Here is a 24,305-nt window from a genome sequence, read left to right on the forward strand (position 1 = left end):
TTACTGCGATTGAAAATGTATTTTCCACGTTACACACCAGAACGATATATATTTATTAGTTAAATCGAGATTTGGATGAAATCATTATCGAATCAGAAAAGGTACGCAACGTAGTATTCATATATATAGACAAGAGAAAGGGAGAGAGAGAGAGAGAGAAATATGTTATGAATTTTGGAAACGGATTATTGTGACGTTTTATTTTCATTGCATTCATGCGTATTGAAAGCTACTTTGTCACTCAGTAATCCGAAGTTTAAAAATTGCGGCCTTCAGGATCGATTCCGAAAATCTTTCCCTCTCGCGGCCATAATTTACGACGAGAAGCTTGCGTCTGCTCGGCAATTGTACCCTTCTCAGCTTTCGCGAAAACGGATTCCCACTTGGCACGGGCGGCCGGAAGCTCGCGCACCGATTATGCAAAACGATCGAACGTAACGATAACAATTAGATGGGAGTGCTCGGGGGAGGGGAGGGGAGGGGGAAGTGCTAGCTGGCTCGCGAGTGCGAAGATCGTATTCGCTTCTCCCCTATTATACGTTCTCCTTTTCTCGGTGATGCTTTAGATGCCGCGGGGGGTGATTTCCGCGATTTGGCATCGCGCGGTCCTTCGCGCATTCGGCCGCTCTTTTTGGCCGGGCTTCAGAAAACTCGCGGAAACCGTAAGCTCCGCTTGGCAAGTGAATCAATCACTCGGTATCTCACAAACGCCAGGCCTACGCGCGCGCGCGCGTTCCAAGCGATTTGTTCGCTGCGGAGATTCCTTCCGGATCTGTGACGTGGCCCGCCGCCAGAATGGACCTTTTCTGATAGCTCCGCGCTTGGCAACCGAGAAATTTATCAGTGCGTTAAGAACACGACGAACAATAGTCTTAGCACTTTCGGCAACTGATTGTTTATTGCGCATGATGTAATATAGCAGGCGTTTTTACATTTGATTATATCTACTGTTGCGCCGATTCTTATCATTCAGTTATTTTATGATTATCTCTTATATACAATTCTTTTATAAATTTTTTTCATTTGCATCTCTTTATTTCTCTTTCTCTTTTAGGTACAAAATTGTACATAATCTAATAAGAAGCTTATATAATTATCTATTTGACATGAATTTTTTTCTCAATTATTTTATATCATAATAATTCTTTATAGTTTTATGAAAAGAAGAAGCTTGAATTTTTTATATTAATCTAAAATAACTTTATACTTGAAAATTAATATGCTTCTGCTTCTTTTTTATTTCCATAACTTACAATATTTCATCAATCACGCGAAAATATCTCAATTATTCGCCCTACCGATTTGCACATCTCACAAACCAAATTCGCTTCCAAATACATTCGTACTTCGACACTATCGATCCCTTGGAATAATATCCATATCGCTGTCGCGCCATCGGCAGTGTTTACCAGCGGAAACCCTCCAATCAGTGCGAATACTCCTCTTCCAACATTCGCCATAGGTCGTACTCTATCATACGGTAAGGTTCGACATCGACACATCCTTCTGCCGTTGTCCTGCGTGGCGTTTTTACGGACGATGTTCGAACATGAGTGAGCGCTCTTCGATTTAATTTACATAATCCTCCTCTCGCGTCCTCCTCGCACCCATGGGCTTGGGTGGTCAGCTGATTGAGTCCTTGTGTGTAACAACGTTATGTCCTCGTAATCATCGGGATCGCACGCGTCTCGTGGAACGCGCGCGTCCAACGCGTTACCGCGGAATTAATCAGCCTCTATCTATATTAGAAGGCATGCCCTGCGGTCAGATTAGAATCCCGATGGATCTGTTACGTGGACGGATAGCGGTGCCCGTTAATGGAGCTCGATCGCAGTACTGATCCGCGATTGTCGCTAATTTGCCACATCGAGAGCGAGGCTCGATCGTTGCAACCGCGAATAATCTCGAAGAGGCTTCCTCTGTCTCTGATGCTTTATTGCGTGAAAAAGCTTATTGATTATACATTCTCATTCTACGTAAATCTCTTCTATATAAATCTGTTCACTTGAAACGTACGTCTTAATAATCAATCTTTTCACGTTAATTTCATGAATAATTGAATTTATTATTTAAATTTTTTTAACAAATTGTATTTCCTCTTATGCACGAAATGTATTATTTACGAAAGATTTAGCAGAATAATATTTTAATCCATAAATTAAGTTATAATTTAAAATTTAATTAAAAGAAATATATTATGAATAGAAGAGCGAACAAATAATGTTAAAGAGTGGAGGGGCGAGGGGCGGGGGGAGGAAAGGAATTGGAAAAGATTAAAAACACATTTGACGCAAGCAGCTTGGCGCTGCTTGGAGACTTTTTTCTTTTAGACTTTTCTCTCGCTGCTTTGCGTGTTTAAAATAAAAACTATAAAATTTTTAACATACACAATATGCAACCGCGACCATTTTATCTGCAGTAAATATGGCAAGTAGATATTGTAACACTGGCCTCGACTTTATAATTTCAGATTTTTATGAGGTTTGTCATGCATGTCTGACATCTGCAGCAGAGAAAATGCACGATATTTACCGAGGAAGCAAACATACAAACAAGATGGGAAGAAATGCGGAAATGTAAAGAGCATTGCAAACAGCGTGCTATGAAAAAAATAGGATCGCAACTTTTTTGTGTAAATTAAAAAGATAATTTTGTAAAGTCCGTAACATCTTCTAAATATTTTATGTTTAAAAAATATCCGCTATCATATCAGTCATCGTGCGATAATTGAATTCAAATGTGAGGCAATATTTTAAAATCATTTTCTTACATTACATAAATAATTAATTTTTTTTAAATCAGCATTTAATCGTATATAAAACGTATCATAAATAATTTTTTTTTTGCATTAATTTTATTGTTGAAAATTACATTTATACGGTAATGTAAATAGGAAAAATTATTTACATGAATTTTTCTGACGCCGTCAGTCGTTCGTACCGCCGATCGTTTGATGTTAGGTATCGTTAATATCTTAAAAGAAGTTGTTGACTTTTTTTTTAAGACCACGTTATTGCGATCACGACGTTTTTAACATTATCGTCCGCTCCTCTTGAATGCGACGGTTATTTACCCCACGGGATATGGAAGCCGAGCTTAACGAGGAACAACGCAATTACGTTGGCGCGCTGTTTGGGATCGCGAATGAACGGAATTGCGTTAGTCGCTGCGGGATAATATAAAAACAAAAGTCGTGTCGTTGCTTTCACCCCCGTGCGGCGTGGAGTTTCAAGCCGGCAGTAATAAGAGGCAACGCAGTTTATAACGTATCGGCGGTGCTTAAAAACAAATGGATTCCCGAGAGACCCTGTAATGTTTACGGTCGCCGACGGTTATCGTTATCGTCGTATCGATTGTAACGATTTCTAGTTACCTGCACCTGGCTCAACACGTTGTGGTGTTCGCGCCCGAGAGGCAGCGTCCTTTACGCGCAAGAAGAGATGCTTCTTGTTTTTTTCATTTAATCGATATTCGCTATACTCAATTTGCTTTAATACAAAGTTCTCTCCCTCTCGTGTACGATAGTAACCGCGCTTTGGAACGAAAACCGATAAAAATAATTCAAATCTTATCGCAAAGTATTGCGATTGTATGTAGTTTCATTAAAACAATATGCAACGATATGTAAATTTGGATTTTAATTTATATCAATGCAAACATTTTTTCATTACATGAAGAAATGATAAAAAGTAATTATTTTAACATCAATCAATTATGATTTGTATTTGACTTATCTGAAGCCCTGTCGATGTAAATTAACGCAGGCATTGTCGGAATTATCGGACGACACAACTGGCCTATAACTACCGTCGTGCTGAGAGAGTATTACCGAGAGCTTAGCGCGGGATGACATCGATGGGAAGTACAGGTGGAAGTACACAGGGGATCGGTGAGAATCGGGTGAGGCAAGGATGAACGCGGTGCGGAGAGATGTGAAGGATGGGACAGGAGCAGGAACGAGGTCTGGCCGAGTATCACTACCCCCTTGCCGTCAGAGACGATCGTGCTGCGAATTCCGCTGCGAAAGATAGATTCCCTCGACGATATACACCCGAATCCTACCTCCCCTTCCGCCGCGCTTCCTCGCTCCATTTCTCTCTCGCTCTCGTCGTCTCTACGTGGCCCAGGCACGCCTCTGATCTTTACCGCTTTGTACACATGAAGCAAGGTCACCTCGGCATCTCTGCCGACACGGAGTATTCTCGTACATTTAAACCCGTATACGTCTTTCCTCTGTGTGCTGCTATGACTGCTCTCTCTCTCTCTCTCTCTCTATCTATCTCTCTCCTTCTCTCTCTCTCTCTCGACGGCATGCAAAATTCTACTAATATTCTTGAAACTTTTCGGCGAACGACGGATACTGCTCGCCCCTCGGATACGAGGTATATGGCGGATGAGGCGGGTCTCGTTGATATGTTCCGAGACCGAAGGTCCCTGAGCAACGCAAGGAAGATGACTACGGTCAAACACAAACATGTGGAAAGTGTGGCGTAGCGAACGGTCGGTGACGTGGAGCGAAAAACGCATAATATAAAAATATATAGAAACATAAATTTATTTTTTTTTTCTCGCCATTTATGGACCATTTTTTACTTACCGCTGTTGCGCGTTTATAATATTTTCGTTTATATTCCGATATATTGTAATGAAACGCGTGAGATAGAATTCTCCGTTGACCTAATTACAAAATTGTGCGCGAGTAACGGCCAAATTAATTCGTGATTAATCATTTTTTTCGTCGAATGTAGCTTTTACGGGAAATCACAACTATCATATTATGTGTGAGTAGACGATATTTTAAATATACGCGAATATTATTTTATATCCATTTAATTGTACGCGTATAGCGTTAGATATGGAAAGTAAAAACTTTTATGCGCATGCTCTTTATAAAGTCATAAGCTCGAAGTATTCGGTCGAGAGAAAAGCCGTTTAAAATTCTAATTGCAACCGAGCTAAGCCAAGAAAGTAGAAAATTAGCGGTAGTAACATAAAATAAATGATAGTCGAAATGCAGAGAGCAACTCTCGCGAATCTTGGCGCTTAGTATTTTGCGACGTGAAATTGCAAGGCTCTTCGTATCCGAAATGTTCGACAAATCTAGCGCTTCCGGGATTCAAGACAATGTTTCTCTTCTCGGAGTTTACTTGCTCCTCTTTCCAAATTATCGGAATTCCTATGGCGAACTCTCGCGCTATGTGTGTTTCACCTTTGATGCGCGACGCGTACACAGAGAGAGTGCCGAAGGTACAGCGATGGTGAATGTAGGAGGAAATTTTGTAGGAAGGAGAACGTCATGTATAGAAGAAAAGGAGTTTATCCGGTGACGTAAGATGACAAATCCTTTTAACCGCTTTACTCTCTTGCATTGTGAATCGCGTGCATTGTACGGAGAAAAGCGCGATTAAATTCTTTTGCTAATAATTATTAAGCGCCACGAATTCCGATAAATAAAAAGCGTTAATATAAAAAAAAAAAAAAAAACTCTTTCGATAATAGAAAAAAATCGTCATTAATGTTAGTGAATCTAAATAGATAAGCAAGATTCAAGAGTACTTAGACGCGTGATTTACCTGTATATATTAATAGAAGAGAGTCTATTTCGAAAGTGGCAATTAGCTTTCGAGCGGTATAATTACGCTATGATAACAAGTTTCCTAAGCACGTGTCAATTCTATTGTAACTAAGGGTTCATTACGTCGCCGATGTAGATACGCGGCGTCGTAAATTCGTTATGTTCGCGTTGCTCTCGTAACGTTCCTTTGAGCCCGGCTCGTATATTTCGCTTAGCGTCCGTTTTCACTTTCTGCCATAGCGACCAGTGCTCAGATACAGATCGCGGTCTGTTGACATCCATTGATCATGACATGAATAATGAATGGAGATACACCGCCTGAATAATGCATGCATCAACGTCGAACAACATTCACTCGATAGTGGTGTATAACTAGTCGGGTATACTATTGGGAACGTTGATGAACACAGAGACCACATTTGCTATTGGCCGATGCCATGATATCGCTACGTGATCACAGGTTCATAGATTTTTTTTTTAGACAAGCTCTTTGTATTTCGCGCGGCTAAAGCTAAAATTGTATTATATTTTTATGCCTGTTTTCGATAAACGTTCAATTTTGATGATTTAAGACAGTTGCTTTCATCATTTGATTGCTGAATTTCTGTAAATGCGTATGTGCGAAAAGCGCGCCTGTTATTAATTAAATTATAATTTATATAAATTCTTTTAAACATTCCGCTCTCTTTCTCTTATTTTTATTCTAAATAAAGTAATGAAATGGGCAAATACATAACTTAATTATATATTTTTATCGCTTGTTGAAATTGAAATTTTATTCTATTAAATTAGAAACTATTTAAATAATATTGCATTGCATTGATTATTAACATCAACGAAAGTCGAGTAACTATATTATTATAAATATTAGAATTAAATGAATGTTTTTACAAGTAATTATATTTGAATCTAAATGTTTAAAATTGTTCGTAATTGCTATGCTGCATTATTATTTATATAATTTAATCATTTTTTAATTTTTCTCTCGTTTTCTCAGTTTTCACATTTACTAATAAAATACAATTTTATGTTTTACATACACGAATATTGAATTATAGTTGTTATGGTAATAAATTAACGATCGTTTAATCGCGATAAAAATAATATATATTATAAACATGTTTGTGCATTCTTTCATCATAACGCTCTTTCACAAAGTTGTACGCCTCTTCGTAGTTCCGAAGAACTTCAATTTAATAGTTCTCGAGAAATACGAAGAACTTTGGTTGTCAGCCCGTCTTCTACGGAATCTGCAGCTTCGCGAAGGCTTTGCGAAGGTTGGTAAAAGTAGAATCGGAGTCGTGTTACTTATGTAAAACACATTTACATATTTCTCACTAATACCTTCCTTCTAACTTGCATATTTATATTGCGTGCTGATTAAACAGAATTACTCAAGTATAAACAAGAAATATTAAACAAAGAATTATTTAATTATTCAGAATGCTTGTTTACAATATTTCTGGAATTAATAAATGATTTGCATGATAATATATAAATCATAACAAAGATTAAAATTTATAATCAATTGTAATATATATTGGATTAATATATCTTTATAACGTGATTACTAATTACTTTTATTTCTCTCTCTCTCTCTCTCTCTCTAATTTTTATACATTATTTTTGTCATTGCTTCTATTATATTTTACACTTCTAAAAAGATTACGATTAGTATCAACTAACTAAAAAGAAAGAAAATTAAATTCTCTGCATAAAAAATTAAAAGATTAAAAATTATAAGATATTCATTAAGTTGCCTAAATACAATAGATTTTGCCTAAAAAGAAAAAAAAATTGTAACGTTAAGAAAAAGATTTAAAAGAATGGAGGAATGTATGCTTTAGCCGTTAGTCAAGAGGAAACGTTAATGAAACAGCCGTAGAACTAGTTCATGGTAAGCAAACAAGTTGGACTGTCGGTCACCCTCAACTGCTGCTTTGCTACAGAAGGATTGCGGAACTCGCGGCAACAAGATGAGAAAGCAGGCGGATCCCGGAAAGAGAGCTCTTAGCTACGTTAGGTTAGGTAGTTGCAGCTATTTGCGGCTCATCGAAACCATAATTAGTTTTCCTCGTGAAGTCTCGGTCGACCAAGCTCGATAGGTAGGCAGTTTTAGGGTGAGGGAGACGGAGCGTGCGGAAGGGGATGAGGTGTGCCCGCCCGCGCGCCGCGCAGACTAGAAAATGCCCTTCGCAACGACGTTCTTGTCGTGGCTTTATCGAATTCCCAAGGCTTCGCTAACTCGATCAAGCTCCAGCCTTCAGAATATTTACCTCTCGATAAAGCGTGGCAGGGGGCGGACGACTAATTTTGTCTGTTGTTGTTCCGTAAAAGGCGACGAGAAAATTTAGCCGCCCTTTGAATTTGGGCGGATGTAACGCGCGTCTTCCTCCACCAGAGGTTGAAAACGGAAAATTTGCTCAGCGCGGAAGATAATACATTGCGTTTATTTAGACGCAGCTTCTACATGGGTTAAGCTTTGAGGAACTCTCTTCTCTTTTTAGAAAGAGCGATAAACTTTATGAAAGAGAGAGAGAGAGAGACAAACGCTCGCGTATAATTGCAACTATTTAATTATGTAACTCGACATATACAAGTACATTACACGTTCTTATTAATTTATTTATCTGTTTAGTTAATTGATCGCGGTCCAGTATAAAAGTTACAGCTACAGCGACGGTAAGAATCGATAATAGTTGAAGTCTCGTGGTTAAAGCGATTTCTTGCGAGAAGTCACGCGACGGTTTATTTAGAAATATTAAAAAATTGAAACACATTGAAAACATTAAAAGTAACAAAAATGCGATTAAATCATGCGCTATAAACAGTGCAAGGCATTAGCGCGAAAGGAAATCACGACAAAGGTTTCTTTAATGGTAAAAAGACTGACGTCATCGCATTGTTACAGGTTCCGTGAACGAGGCTGGCGTTTTTGCGTTACGAGGTAGGCAGGAAGGTAGTCGGCGCTCTAGGAAGACTACCACTAGCACAACGAGCACAACGACACCCAGCTCGACAGTGATATCTCTGCCTGACGAAGTGGCCCAGCCCGCTGCTCTTTTGGCCCCCGAGGAGGAATCATGGTCTACCAGTTCCTCCACCACGACCAATGTTCCGCTATCCTCGGACGTAGCCGACACGTCGTCCAATCCGCCTCTGGAGCTTGTGGTGAAGCCTCATAGTAAAGTCATTTTGCCCTGCGAACTGGAAGGAAATTACTCGAGATTATTGCTGCCAGGAGCGAGGTAAGATGCGAGTGTATATTTAATCGATTGTCGAGAATTATTGACAGATGATTAATGAATTTTAAGTCAATTTATTTGAAATGTCAAGTATATATATTCAATATTCTGAAATATTATATTTGAATGTAAAACTTATCGTGTTTTAATTTCAAATATGGAAACGGATGGGATAAAATATATCAATAATATTTTCATTCCCGTTATGTATAATTTCTAAATTACGTTTCCATATCTTCGTCATATATATGTATACATATACATATATGTGTATATCTACATATTTAACAAAATATTCCTTTGTGTATATATTAATATCCGGTTTCCGTTCGTAATAATAACTTGCGTGTCGAATAACATCAGGGTGAAAATCCCTCTACGGAAACAAAGTCTCTCTCCGCGATAATAGTTCAAGTCCCTTACTTGCCCGAAGATCGGCTGTGTCGAAGTTTGTTGCATGAAGTGGAATAATGCGGATGTTGCGCCCCTGTTGTCAGAAGTTACAGAATACGACCGGCGACGTGGCTGCACGAGGATAACCCGGTGGACATGATCACAATAGATACGAGAACAGAAATGAGCGGAACCGGGCATCGATACATCGGCGACTCCACGACCGCGGCGTTGCACATAGACAACGTCAGATTAGAGGACGACGGTGTATGGAGCTGCACGTTAGAGAACGACCGAGGGAAGATCCTCTTCGGCAGACCGGTGAAGCTGGTCGTACTCGGTAAGTACAATCTCTTTCTCAACGTTTAATCCTTTCAAGTTGGATTTTTTATTGACGTGAAGAATTAAATCTGCCCACGCGAATCTTGGAAAATTCAGCGCTTTTTATTTTTTATGCTATATTCCCTTATACATTTTAATGAACGGCGTTATAAACATAAATATTATCGATATGATTGTTGATTATTTCATTATTGCGTTTATAAAATATGACTGCTTCATTTGAATTACAAGCCGTGTCATATATATTAAATAAGATTTTTTATAGATTTATAAAAAGAGAGAGCCATCAAAGAGATTTAAGACCGTCAAAGATACAATTATTTTTTCATAGATACTGAATATATGATTTCTTACGCTAATATCCGCAATATTACAAACTCGGATACTAAATATTTAAATCAAAAACAATTGCGCTATTTCTAATTCGTAAATTTTATATGCCGTAATATATTTTTTTTTAATATGAAATAAAATATGAAGAGAGGATTTTTCACTTTAACTAGGCGATTATAAAAAATAACAGATTTTTTTATAGTGCCGTTTTATGTCCGATCTTTCCTGAAAAAGCGAGATGTACATGAATTTTTGGCAAACGTGATCCTACCTTGCATAAAGCCTTTCAATTTCGCGCGAATAATTAAATTCTCACAAAAGTTCTGACTGATGAAGTTTTTTAGGAATGTGCCGGATACATTTAGGAGCGATAATATATGAGAGAAAAATTTTTCCGTAACGTATAGTCGGAAACGCAAACTTTTACTGTTTTCAATGTTTTCCATTTTAATATTTCATATAACCTTCTCCTAAAAACCATTCGATATTAAAGACATTTATTATTTCAATTTTAGAATGTTTGATTACACATACACAGAGAATATTTCATTGTTATGTGATTTCATTTTTATATTATATAAAAAGATCGAAAAGTTTTTATCAAAATTTGTTTGCGCTTTTAGACACGTTTCTTAAAATATTAAATTTTCTTAAAAATGATTTTTTTTTTTCTCATACCTTGTTGACTTATTCTAAGTAGTACTTGGTTTATCGATTTTGTAGAATTAAATAAAAATTATTTAATATTAATTATTATACCACTTAAAGAAGTGTGACATGTAGCTTGTTATAATTAAAAATGTTTTTGCATTCTTTATACCGGTTATTCTCAGGATTAAACACTATAGGTAGTGTCACTCTCCTTAAGAATCTTCGGCAAGTGGTTCGGGTCACGAATAAATTGCGGAACGAGACGTTCTAAGCTGCCTGAGTCGACAGTAATGGCAGGATTTATGCATATTAATTCGTGCCGCTTGGCTCCGCCGGTCGCATCGTTGAATATGAATATGCATTTGCCCTAAAAGTTTCCGTTTTCGTCTTTTATTTTTCCTTTGCTAGACAGATGCGTCGCTCGTTTTATCGGCTACATTTGTCTCCGCGATGAAATGCTCACGCTTTCGCGACGCGTCGCAAGACAAAGTAATCGCCAGTTGATGCTCTTCAGTATCGTTCGAGAGCCCGACTAAATAAACCTTTGCTTCATATAGTCTTGCTCCGCTTTCTTCCTGTTTTTAATATCCAACCACCGAGTAGAAAGGGAAGAACACGGTCAACTGTTCTTATCTCTTGTAAAATGGCACGTCCGCTCGATGTGCGATGTGCGTGTGTATAAGTGCGGATGTGTGCTTGGTATACTCTTCGTATGCATTTTTTTTGCATTCTCCTCTATATGCGTCGCTTGGTTACTCCTCTTCAGGGCAATGTTTATTTTTCGGTTCTCGCGCAAAAATTTTGCACTGACAGCGATCTTTATCGACAATATATTCGCGGCTTTGCTTAGCGAAATTTTTGAACATTAATATAGATGAAGATTATTTACTATTCGCGAGAGATTTATAATTTTGATATAATTCTTGCGAAAGAGATCTCTTTTCAAACTAAAAGTGTCAGAAGAGACACAAGGACGGACTTTTTAATTTCTTGCTGAAAAATGTAAACTTTTAGGGGCACGAAAATTACACAGAAGAATATTTTAGTAAATAAAATTTATTTAATATTAACTGACAACTAAATGTACTATTGATATCTCAGTGAGCTTAATTTGCATATGGATTCATAAATAAATATTGTTGTTTATGCAATATCGAAATCGGACTGCTGCCAAATAAATTCTCGAAACGTAAGCAATTACTTTCGTTCACTTCTCGACACTCCGTGTTATTTCGCGTATCTCAATGAACTGTACCGACTTTATAAATCTTTGGATATATCTTCTCTCTATTGTGCCTTTCGCAAACCGGTCGAGTAAATACGAAAGAAGAACGCTAAAAGTTGCCTGCTGCATGAAATATAGCACGTAAACCCGCGGCGCACGATAAGACGTTGAGTACACTTAACGTCTATCTTGGCGAAGTCGAGAAAAACAAATCAACTTGGGTGTTCCAATCCGGAAGCGCGCGTCCAGCACGCCAATGCGGGCAAAGTCAGCTTTCATTGAAATGCAATGGCGCTTGTGTTTCTTTTATATACTTTGTTTTGCGCAGTATGCCGTGCCATACTGTGTTTTGTACAAATCGCGAGATATCTACGAGAGATGTGCTGTTGCAGTTGTATTTGATTATGTTAATATATCTCCGAGTAATCAAATATATATAAAGAGGGAGAAAGAGAAGAGGGGGAGAGGAAGAGAGAGATTTTAGAGATTTAGTTTAATTAAAATTTTTAATTAATTTTTGCTTATATATATTGTATTATATATATTATATTCCATCTAATGTTTTGAAAGATATTAATCATTAATGATTTAATTATTTTCATTATAATTTATAATTTGAGAAAGATATCTGAAGTTAAATTGACAATGTGCATATATAATTTTGTACTATACTTCTAATAATGTCAAAATTATTGTTGAGTAATATATATTGTTTTAGCTTTTAAAAGCTTTACATTGGATATCAGAAAATTTGCGATAAATTTAATGGCGGTCACAGCGTCGATGTAACACCTTTTGACAATAATTCCATAATGTACTCGATATGTGTTTATGATTATCATGTCTCTCCGGTTATCGGACTTAGCTTTAACTACCTAACGCACATCGCGCGTTGCTCGTAACTGTAATATGAAGCCACGATGAGAAAATATACAAATTCAATTTGTAACATAGAAATTTCAGTTATATCCCGGTATTTTTATGTTTACTATTCAATTATGTATCGCGTACTCCGTATCGATTTAAAATGATACATTTCCACAAAATTAACATTGTGAAATATATTGACAGGCTCATTATCATTTTGCAAATTATTATTGCTAATTAGAATACATAACATCATATCGATAAAGAGTATCAAAATTTGTGACGACAGAAAGAATAATATATAACAATATAATAAAAGTGTAAATATAAATAATATAATAAATAGTGTGAGATAATCTTAATAGAAATAAATTATATAAAAAATCGTTTAGAGAAATTTTTGAAGAAGAATTAGATCGAAAAAAATATTTAGTTTGAATCAACAAATTTTTATTATGCGTATCTTTCTCTCTCTCTCTCAATGTAATTTATAAAAGTTACGATTATTTCAAACATGTGTTTTAATAATATTTGGCAATAAATCTCTCAATATTATTCATATTTGATATTTCAAAAGTTTGTATTAATTCGAAAAAGTGCATTTGAAAATAGATGATATGTAGAAAAGTTTTTTAACGATAACATCAGGTCTCGCGAAATCATCAGTTCTACGTTTCGAAAACTCAGTCGTCTCATCGTGTAGATAAAATGCGCAGGAAGAGCGTGTGCAGCGAGAAAGGCTCTCGTCTTCCGGGTGAACGTACGTCTGCGGTTGATAGGGATAAATTTGCCTAGCGCTCCCCGAGTGCTCGACATCGAATCCGTGAGCGAGAAAAAGTTGAGAATAATGTACGTTTTATGCGATTCCTAAGTTCCCTGTATTTTATTCGACAAATAGACAGGGATGTTAAGGCAATCGCCCTTAACCCTCGCGATGACCACAGCAGCTGCGGTCTCTTCAAAATATATCTTCGAGTCATTCACCTTTGCATCTTCCTCTCCTGCACTTCAAGACACCTTTTACTCCTTTCGCGTTTTCCTGGTATTAGTTTTTCTCAATTTATTGTCATTTTTCTTTACATACGATTTCTCTATTTAATTCTTTATTTTCAAAAAATTTTATTTATATATTTTACTTATAAATTTATTCTTGCACTAAGATTTTGTATTCGCTAAAAGAATAAATGCAGACTTTGCTATATTCTGCTCTCTCTCTCTCTCTCTCTCTTTCTTTTTTCTTGGAGGAAATTCAATTTATTGCCATCTTTTCGCGTGCCTGCGCGGAAAGATCTGACATTTAGCAGTTTACTGATACATGTAATCGTTATCGCTCGATCTTTTCGATTTTTCACTTAATTCCCCATCATTTCTACCTTCGTATTTTCTTGCTATTTTTCTGTCTCTTCCTTTCGATCGCTATCTCTAGCTTCTCTTTGTTCTTTATCTCTTGCTTTTCCTGCGAGCAACCACTCTATAAGGTTGACAAGATCGGTATAAAGTACAGAGAAATCTTGTCTGGTGCGAACAGAGGGCATTCCACTGCCTGACCAATATCGAACTACTCTCCTTTTTGGCTGACTATACGCGTGCCTCTTTACTATTGCCGACCAATAGCGGAACTCCATCGGTATACATATAGAGCTACGCCAACGAAATTCGTGTCATTCCGCTCGTATCGTCTTTCGATTGCGTTCGACGTTGTGGCGCTTTTTGATTCATGTACATATCGATACGGTTGCTGCTTCAAGCATGTTTGACCTCGATGCGATTCGAGGAAATTGAGATTCTTGTCTCAGTGTTTTTTATGATTCTTTCTTCAAGGAATTATTAACGATCCTTACACATCGATGAAATACTAAAACTTATTCGGAAATTTTTTATTTTATACGTATATATTATACGCGAATTAATATCATTTTAAGTAAAAATATGGATAAATATGATAAATTTACACAAGTTATTGCTATAACATAATAAATTAATTATTTTATATAAATACAACTTTTATCAATTCGTTATCAACATTAAGTTAGTACATGAGCGCGTATCAAGTTGTTTGAAAATTGGAGGATATTAATTGTATTATTTCGATTCGCTTTTTAAGACAAATGTATTGCATATTGTTGAAAGAATCATATATAAAAATAATCAAATATAAAAAAATCAAATATAAAGAATCAAATATAAAGAATCAAATATAAAAATAAACATATAGTATCTGGACGATCTAAATAATTTATGCTGTCGTCGCAATTTGCCGTTTCCGCGAAGGTAATTATCGTGCTCATTTTCTTGCGATAGCGTTCAAAAGTCGAAAGTACGGTTGACTTATATATAAACCGGGGCGCCTTTTTTTTTTTGCACACGGTGTGCACATTTTGCTGCTACGCGCCATGACAAAAGGACGAGTTTACTGGCGTTACGCTGGTTGTTTCTATCATTGTCGCCGTTCAAAGGAACGGAAACGTGGTGCTCTTCGAGCGCAGAGAACGCGAGTGAAACGGATGTCAAAGATAGAGCGGAGAACATTTACACAGGGTGTTCATAATGGTGCAGGGAGCATAATAGCAAGGCAGGCGCGTGTAAACATGCCAACTACGTATAGCTGTGTGTAAATTCTGGGAACGCGGGGATTATCTTCTTCTGATTAAAAAATGATGTCGGGCTAACGCAGCGATTGTACGCTGTCGCTTTGTTCCCGTACACACAAATGATAACTGTCATGAGGTCTTTTTGTCACTCAACAATCTGTCGCGTGGATGCTGACGCGATTTATTCGTGACTTTGTCAGCACAGACTGGGACGATTAATTAATTTTTGGTAATTTAAATGTAATTGTCGGACATGTAAATACTCAGAGTCATTATAGAAAATCAGTAATGCGCTGTAGCAATGAAGATAATTGAATTGACCGATGCCGCGATGCTAAAGTACTCTGATTAAGTCCATTATACTATTTGTGATTTATTATATGTCATTTATGATCGATGAGAAGTAATTGACGACAACAATGCGTGTTCGGAAAATGCGTCAGTTGAAACTTGTTTTATGATTCTGTCGTGTTTCCACTTCACGTATGAATGATGAAGTGGAATCGTAGCAAATATGTTGCCGCGATTGTTATTTCTATAGTTGGTTATTTCAACAGATTTTGAGCGATGCAAATAAATGAAATATCACTTGTCATCAGGAAATTATTTGATTTTATGCAAAATAAGAAATTTTCATATTAAAACTTACTTTTATATTACGATTAATGCATGACGAATGCTCTGATCAAATATTCTTATTTTATTATGAAGTTATATTTGATTTTCCTGCTTTTGCGTATGTTTATTATAATTTATTATTAAAAATGTTAATATGTTTCGATTATCTCTACATACAAATTGTTATTTTTATTATTATTTCATACTATTTTCTGTGCATATCATATATTATAATACATATTTCAATATTTTATAATTAATTATAAATGTTTGATCGCTATAAAATTGCCGTGTTTGATTAAACCGCGCGAATATATTGCAAAAATATCACTGAATAATAGCCAAAAATTATTCTATTTATGTAGTATATCGAATTTATGATTTAATGGAGCGAATTAACTGCCTGTGCAAGCCCAACTTTTGATGCAAATTCTATTCGCAATGTCGAGTTACGTGCCTCAGGAACCACACCTTTATGCTCAAGTGCAACGTTAATACGTTCCGTCGTACATAAGTGCCGGCGAAACGTGTGCGCGACATATGAATCATACATACACTTAGACAATCATTGTTTCAAACCAATGGAACAAGGGGACAATGAGATCGAGGCATTAGTGCAAGTGAAGTAAATTAGCGCATCAAAGCTCGGCACCAGACTACTACACTGCCCAGTGATTATTGACGCGAGCCGAATATTGGCCACTAACTATCCGTTGAGTAGCTGAAGGTTGCCTCGTAATTAATGGAACGATCAATGCGGCATTTCCCTGAATTGTTGTTCCATTGTGATATAATTTTTGTGTTATTTTTTGACATTCAAATTCCCAGCCAAAACGCGAGTTTGCATGCAATTACTTATTATTTGGATCGTTTTGAAAATGATGGCCCAATTATCAGGATTTCGTTAAACTACAACATTATGCATTGTATATATGTATATATATATATATATATATATATATATATATATATAATTCATTAAATTTCATAATTAATGCAATTCAACTGTCACATTATTTTAATTATGTTATATGATTACAATGTATGATATTCATATATAAAAATCTAGACAAATAATAATTAATGATATAATGACATTTTATTATATATTTTTTAATGGTGCGATACATGTAAATGCACTTATTCGTCAATATCGCGCGAGTGTTCTTGGAAATAGCAGATTGATCAGTATAAATTACATACGCATTATGCACTGGATAATTGCCCATTTATCTCGAAAGATTGGTTTACAATCGCGTGTGTATAGACAGACAATGTATCCGAAGACCAGCTCGGTACTATATGTGTCTTGTGATTTATGTAGTGTAAATGAGCAGCCACGTGTAATTAAGTTGGTTACTGATTTGGCGCTCTGGCTCCCGTGACGTTTCGCATTTTCAATGACGGCATTCCGAAGTTTAAATTTCAAATGTAATTAATGCCAAATTAAATCCTATGCTAATCTCCCAGTTCATTTTATATTTTATTCCAGCATTAACGCTGGACCGTTCACCTACGTATAACGGTCCAGCGTTAATGCTGGAATTCAATATTTTATATGCGATATCGGCTTCTTTCGCACATTGATTTCGGTAAAATAGAAATTAATAATTAACGACCGTATGAGCAAATACCGAATATAATTATATCATTTTTTTTTTTTTTTAATGAATTTGATTTTGTTTTGACTTGTTACTTTTTTTCGCATGCTATCGTTATGCGTCTTTTGTGGCATCTCTAATTTATTATAATGTAAAGTCTATGATTATAAGTACGATTATAAATATTATTATAATACAAAATGTCATAAACAATCAATAAGATGCAATATATATATATATATATATATATATATAAACAAAAAAGGAAAACCTTTGAAACCTATGAAACCTTTCAAAAGCTATCTTCTACACTCAATAATGTAGTATTCTTTTTCAAGCTGGTCCTCATTCATTTTTCGCTTTTCTTCTCTTTACTTTGCTCTTTTTACTTCTCTCTCTCTCTCTCTCTCGCCCTCTTCATCTCATGGAATATATGCGAGTGTGTGCATGACGTAGATGTGTCGGTAGTTCGTATTGAAGTGGAGTGGCGAGTCAATAACCCCGAGCTTCCGAGTGACGGTGCACTCGAAGGGCTGTCAGTCGAACCGAAAGCTCTCCTGGCTTTACGACGTTATCGTCCGTGTGCATTTAGCGTCGGTCAGCGATATGCGACGGCCACTGTTTCCGGTGTTAAAGAAAGTGCACTTTGGCCCGTGCTACGCGCTAGTTGCCACGAGCGCGACGCGATTAACGATCTGCGATGAAAAGCTCCTCTGTCGGTGAAACGCTTGTTGAGCAAGCGCTTTTCCTTCTAGCGTCCGATTAGATCTCTTTCTGTGTCGGATCGTATCATTTTTGCATTTTCAGGCAGTCGTTTCCGATTGATTTCCCACTATCGATCTTTTAAAGTCAACGATTTAGATGCTTATTTACCGTGCGCAGTTTTGGATAATTTATCAACTTTAATTTTAATTTTTAATCAATTTTTCTTTAATTTTGAAGGAGGGAGGAGAGTATCAACATATATTAAACAAAATTATACATAGTAATTATATTATTGTATACTTTTAATATTATTTAATTTATGATTAAGTTGTGGTAGTAAATGATTTAATTTTTTTTCTTTGTCTGAATTATCCTAAAAATTCAATACACGATTGTTACATCAGACATTTTTGAACGCTGTAAGTCAAAGTCAATATCGATAACGAGATTTATCAAGACGTGGGATAATGCCTCTAGATCTTTTAAGTCTGTTTTACTACACTTTGAAAATAAATTGATTTATACTGACTTCGTTGACCCGCTTGATCCGGCAGTGCTTAATTAATTGCTCGCTCACTGCGTCCGTTTTCATGGCGACTCTGTAACCGGGCTTGCGCCGCAATACACATACCATTGTTCTGTTTTCTGGCCTGCTAGGAACGCGATAATTAGTTGGCTAGCTCTGGTCGTTCGGCTGCTTGTTCAGTTGCCGCGCAAACAGCTGCGGAACAATCTCTGGTGTTCGATGGGATTTAATGATGAAGCAAGACCGCAATCCCATTCGTGATCTCTCGGTCATATGGGCGCATATTTGTTTCACGATGTGATGGTAACGCGGTCAAGTTAATCTGCGCACTACAGCTCCTATTCTTCTTTTCTAACAAATAAAATGATAATGATTGGAATGTTAGAGCAAGTTTTTAAAAAGGAGTTAATTTTTTAAATAAACATTATGAATTGCGTAACACTCTCTATGATGATATATTTTAAATGACTTACAATCGTGTTTTTTATGTCCTTTATTTTATGTAACAAAACAAATTTTCCGATTTGTGTGTGTGTGTGTGTGATTGCGTATAAAACATTTACAACAAATTGATTATGTGAGATTTTTTTTTATTATAATGAACATTTTTTAAAATAGATTTTATCAATTAATATCATTAAAAAACGTCATTAAAAAAAAAGATTAAAAGATAAGAATAATTTTGCTTGAAAAATTTGTAACATTTAAAATATATATTTTAAAATGATAAAAGAGAATATTATTTAAAATATTTTTTTTTCTTATTGTGACAGCTTCTCGTCTCTAACAAAGACAAACTATATATATAAAAAAATTTATATATATATATATATCTTTTTTCTATATTTTCGCGTATTCTACACAAAGTAAATTACTTGAAGCATTGAAAGAAAAAGAAGTGGCATTAAATTATATTTTTGCTATTTTTTGGCGTTTAATTTTAAAGAGCAAAAGATCCTACCGTTTTTGGTGTTCAACCTCAGTGCTTATACGAGTCATTTCTATGTGAGAGCTAACACTTTATAGGTTGATAGCGGAGCTCAATGATGATGTCCGTTTTATACGGTAGATCCAACACAATGTTCGTTAGTTTTTTCCGCGCATTTCTTCAAGTTTCTATAACTATTTTATGTTGAAAGCATTATGATATTGTGATGTATTTATTTATTTAAGAAATAAGGATTAGCTACGTCAATCAGTGAATAAATCTGATACTTTTTTTTATTCAATTTGACATTGCACACAAAGCACTTTTAGCCTTTTAAAATTTAAAATTAATAATTAATTTTTGTATTGAAGTAAAGATTTGCCCTAAAATTAAAATTTTTATTTTCATAAATTTTTATATACAATCATTATAAAATTTTCGTGATACAGTTATTATAAAAAACTTAGTTTGAGATAATATTTATGATTTTGAGATTAAATTACATTCTACAATGCAAATTTTTATTTTAACTCAAATTAATTATTAATTTTAGGCTAAAAGTATTTTATGTGTGAGCGCATTGCCAAATTCATAAATCACGAAATGTATTAGATTTATTAATTTTTGACATAATTGATTCGTCTACTTCCTCCTTAAAATATTGGATCTCATATTACACACACACACACACACATATTCTTATTAAAATTCTTTATGTAACATATATATATATATTAAATTGTACAACTCACACTAATCAACGTTAACTAATTGTAAGTTTCTGAAAACTTTATTGAAACAAAGATACATATATATAAAGTTAGTTGAAAATTTAAAATGAGAAACATTTAATTATCGTGTTAAATAGCTCATTAATTAAACCATATAAGTTCTCGCTGTGCGAAAGTCGAAAGTGGAAATTTTATCTTTCCAATTGAACTTTATGCGATAAATTTTATTGAAAAAGCTTTATGTTTCTTCGTACTGGAAAACATTTTGTTGAAATATTAACTTAGGTGATTTAATACTTACATTTGAGATTTTACATTAAAAATGTACGTTCTTACAATTATATCTTATTGTTCGTTAAATAACATCGATTCTTTCCGCTTAATTTTATATCTCTCGTGCGAATAGAATATTGTTAATATTTAAAAGATGACGTCTATACGTGCTTTTGAAAATTTTTTCTTCTCCGGAGAATTGGAGCGCAGCTTAAAGAGGAGACGCCTATATAGGTGAGAGGCGTATTGAAAGTCGAGAAACCAATTCAAGCGACATAGATCCAAAGCTATCTCTGATATTGAGTATCTATTCAATCGGTCCCCACGGATCTGATTTCCGTTTATTACCACGTTGCTCGAGTAGTCTCACATCTTCAGTTAAGCGAAAAATCGCAGCGGATATGAAAGTAAAAACAATTTTGTGGCTACATTCCATTTGAGGATTTGATGCACGTACATGTATTAATATATTAATCGGCAAACAAATTGATTTTAGAATTGTTGTCAGTTTTTGTCGCTTTTTTCCTCAATCTCATATCTTACATTTTATTATTTTTAAATATGGATACCTCGACTTTTTTTATCTTATTTTAAAATCTATATTCTATAATATTTTCATTTATATTTTATAGGTTTTTTTATTATCTAACTTTTTTATTATCTACTTTTTTATTTAAATAATATTAATGTAGATTACTGATTAATAAACTTTAGCTTAATATCTATACATGTTAATAAAAATTCCACTTTTTTTTACTTAAATATTAACTAGGATATTGCATACATGGATTTATTTTTTTAGAAATAATTTTAGCATATTTGCATTATTAATTATTTTATTAAATAATAATTTATAATGGAATGTAGGAATTCATTCTTTTGCATTAAAAAATTTATCATAAATTTCATTAATTTAATTTCTAAATTAAGTTTCCATATCTTTTCCCTATTTCATATCAATGAAATGAATTTTATTTGTATTACATTTAATTTTTTGCCATCAAGAATCGTATATTATTTTAAGAATATAATTTAACTACAATACAAGAGTCACAATCAGTCATTTTTGACAAATAAACAAAGAACTAGTGATCGAGTAAAACATAAAATTCTTAAAAATATATTAATTTAGAGATATCTGTCACATGGTGCCGTTGAGGATTATATACGTACGTGCTTATATATGTGTTTGCGCGGTCCGCAGAGATTATGATATAAATCACATTCTTCCACCTTCAAACCTTCACTCTTCTCTCTTTCTCTTTTTCCTTTTCAACAGCACGCAACCTATTGTCAATTTTTCTCAATGTCATAGCTCGGATCTCATCAATAAGATCGCTTTTAAACAGATTTGTCAGCGGCGAACGATGGATAGAACGCCAATGATAAATATAGGGTGGCGTCGCGGGGATAAGAATGTGCATAAAGCACTGAAAAATTGGCATCACCCAGCCGAGGTAACGAGCGATCTCTGCGAAGTATATAAGTATATAATGTCGGTCGTTAAGAGACTTTGTCCTTCCGTCCTTCTCTGTTTTGGTCCTCGCGTACTTCGTCTCTCCTCAATCCATCTTTCCTATCGTAGTTTCTTCTAGTCGCGCATGCTCTTCTTCATTATAGATGCAAATACGTGAAAAATTAGTGAATTAATCATGCTCAAAGCATTGCTGATCAAAGCCTGCGAGAATCTTCTTTGAAAGTACTTATGATGTATGTATATATGATGTATGTATATACGTATTTTTGTAGCTGAGAGAGAGAGAGAGAGAGAGAGAGAGAGAGAAAGAGAGAGAGAGAGCGGATATTTATATGATTAATACAAAATGTTTAGTACAAATTTAAATTTTATTTAAATTTTAAATGACAGATGATGTGTTAGTCCCTTTAAATGCGTAAGTGTCTTTGATATGTAAGATGTCAAATTAAATTAAAAAATTACTAATATTGAAGAGGATATTTATCATTCTTCTTGTTTGAAAGAATCACTAGTCAGTCTCGTTATTTTATTAACACAAGTAAAAGAAAATGTGCTTGTTTATGCGGTTATTGACAACAAGCAGTAATTTAGCTTTTTTATAATAAGAGTCGATATTCAGTCAAGACTTTATTAACTTTCCGGTTGAATCCACAGGCAAACTATTTTTCTGCATCTAGCGCTCTGCACGGATAAGATAAAACTCCAGGTGGGATAAAACCACTTTCAATTTTCCCTTAATACCGAGGATAGAGTCTCGTGTATCTCGAGTTACAGGCAAAGGCGGATGTGATTGCCACTGGAGAGCCTCAGTAGTAAAGGAAAACCATTTCGCGCCTCACTTGTCTTACTGCTTTTCTCATTGCTTAAGATAGACCGTTTTGCGTCTCGTTAACGCATCCTGTCTTTTACAGAAATATTTTACCACGATAAACAACTCTTTGCTACATTCATGTATAAGTAAATTTTTAATATTACGTGCATTGTATTTCTTTTTTTATAAAAGATTAATACACTTTTTTATACCTTTTAATATATCATATTATAACAATGAATAATAAATATTAAGAATGAAAGAAAAAGATTTACTCTGCAATTTCGACTCGTTTTCTTTCGCGTAAAGAAAATTTATTAATCTCTACATTTATTAAATTGTTTATATGGATTAAAAAATATTAGACTATATTTTTTTTTTCACATATATTTTTACTTTTTACCGTTATAGAGTTGCGTATCAATTATATCCGAAATTAAAATGCTAATCTCATTAATGTTTAAGTAGGATTACTTTCGGAGATTTCTTGACTTTTTTTCATCGCATATCTTAATAAGAGAATAAATGCGTTTTTCGATAAATGTATCTCGATGAGGTTCGCGCAAAAGGTCGGTGTCGTAACCCGGATTGGCAAAGGAAAGTCATTTCACGCCCGACTTGGCGGCTCCTGTCCTGGCGAGAGTAGTCGATCGTTTCGCGTCTCGTTAGCATCTCATCCATCGCCCGTGTCTGCCTGCCTGTCGGCCGCCGGCGGGTGAAATTTCGCAGCGCCGTGCCGTTCCGTTCCCTCGGGCTCGCCCTCGCCCTCTTCCATCGTCTCTTCTCCTGTTCTCATCCATCCACGATGTATCGGGAGAATCCGAGATTTCCTCCGAGAAAATGCGTGCGAAACTAGCGCGACGAGAATGCCTCGCGACGAGTAAAAAGCGCTACGGCCGCGAGAACGCGACAACGATGGCGAAGTGGGTGGGCCTCCTCCTCGTCGTTCGAATGCAATTTTTCCATCGCCGAATCGGATGCGAACGAATAAGTCGCTCTGAATAGCATGGCGATGCGCGCACGGATGTTTGCATTTATTCAGCAACTCTGTGCGAAAATTTCCTTTATTTGCGGCATCCCGATGAAATATTACGGAGTAATATGTATAACGGAAAGTTTTTTTATTATCTATGCGTAACTTTGATTAACGCATTTTGCAAAGATTTACAGAAATAAGTAGCCTACATTTTTCATTATTACACAGTTGTGAATGTGCAGTCATTAATGGAGTCTCAGTTAGATTGAATTTTTTTTAGACGCCGACAAATAGTTTCAATATCATAAATCTCATTTTATACAACGGTTGCTTTTTTAATAAAAAAATTCAATTTGAAAGTGTATATATTTTTTATAAATTCTAATATATTTATCACATTACTGTGGTGTTTAACTAATTTTTATTACATATTTTAT

At 35.2% G+C, this 24,305-nt stretch overlaps 1 protein-coding gene across 5 annotated transcripts in view; it reads left to right on the forward strand.

Moving 5' to 3' along the window:
* LOC126857999 (hemicentin-2) overlaps positions 1–24,305 on the forward strand; it is a 302,989-nt gene that overhangs the window by 164,490 nt on the left and 114,194 nt on the right. For 3 of the 5 annotated variants that reach the window (XM_050607990.1, XM_050607986.1, XM_050607989.1), the window contains 2 exons: positions 8,487–8,823; positions 9,318–9,553. In XM_050607990.1, the coding sequence (XP_050463947.1) occupies positions 8,487–8,823; positions 9,318–9,553 (573 nt within the window). Of the gene's footprint in view, positions 1–3,816; positions 3,962–8,486; positions 8,824–9,317; positions 9,554–24,305 lie in introns of those variants that run through there. The other 2 variants (XM_050607991.1, XM_050607988.1) reach the window with 2 other exon arrangements.

The sequence above is a fragment of the Cataglyphis hispanica genome, chromosome 23 (genome assembly GCF_021464435.1).
Source record: "Cataglyphis hispanica isolate Lineage 1 chromosome 23, ULB_Chis1_1.0, whole genome shotgun sequence".
Taxonomy (NCBI): Eukaryota; Metazoa; Arthropoda; class Insecta; order Hymenoptera; family Formicidae; genus Cataglyphis; species Cataglyphis hispanica.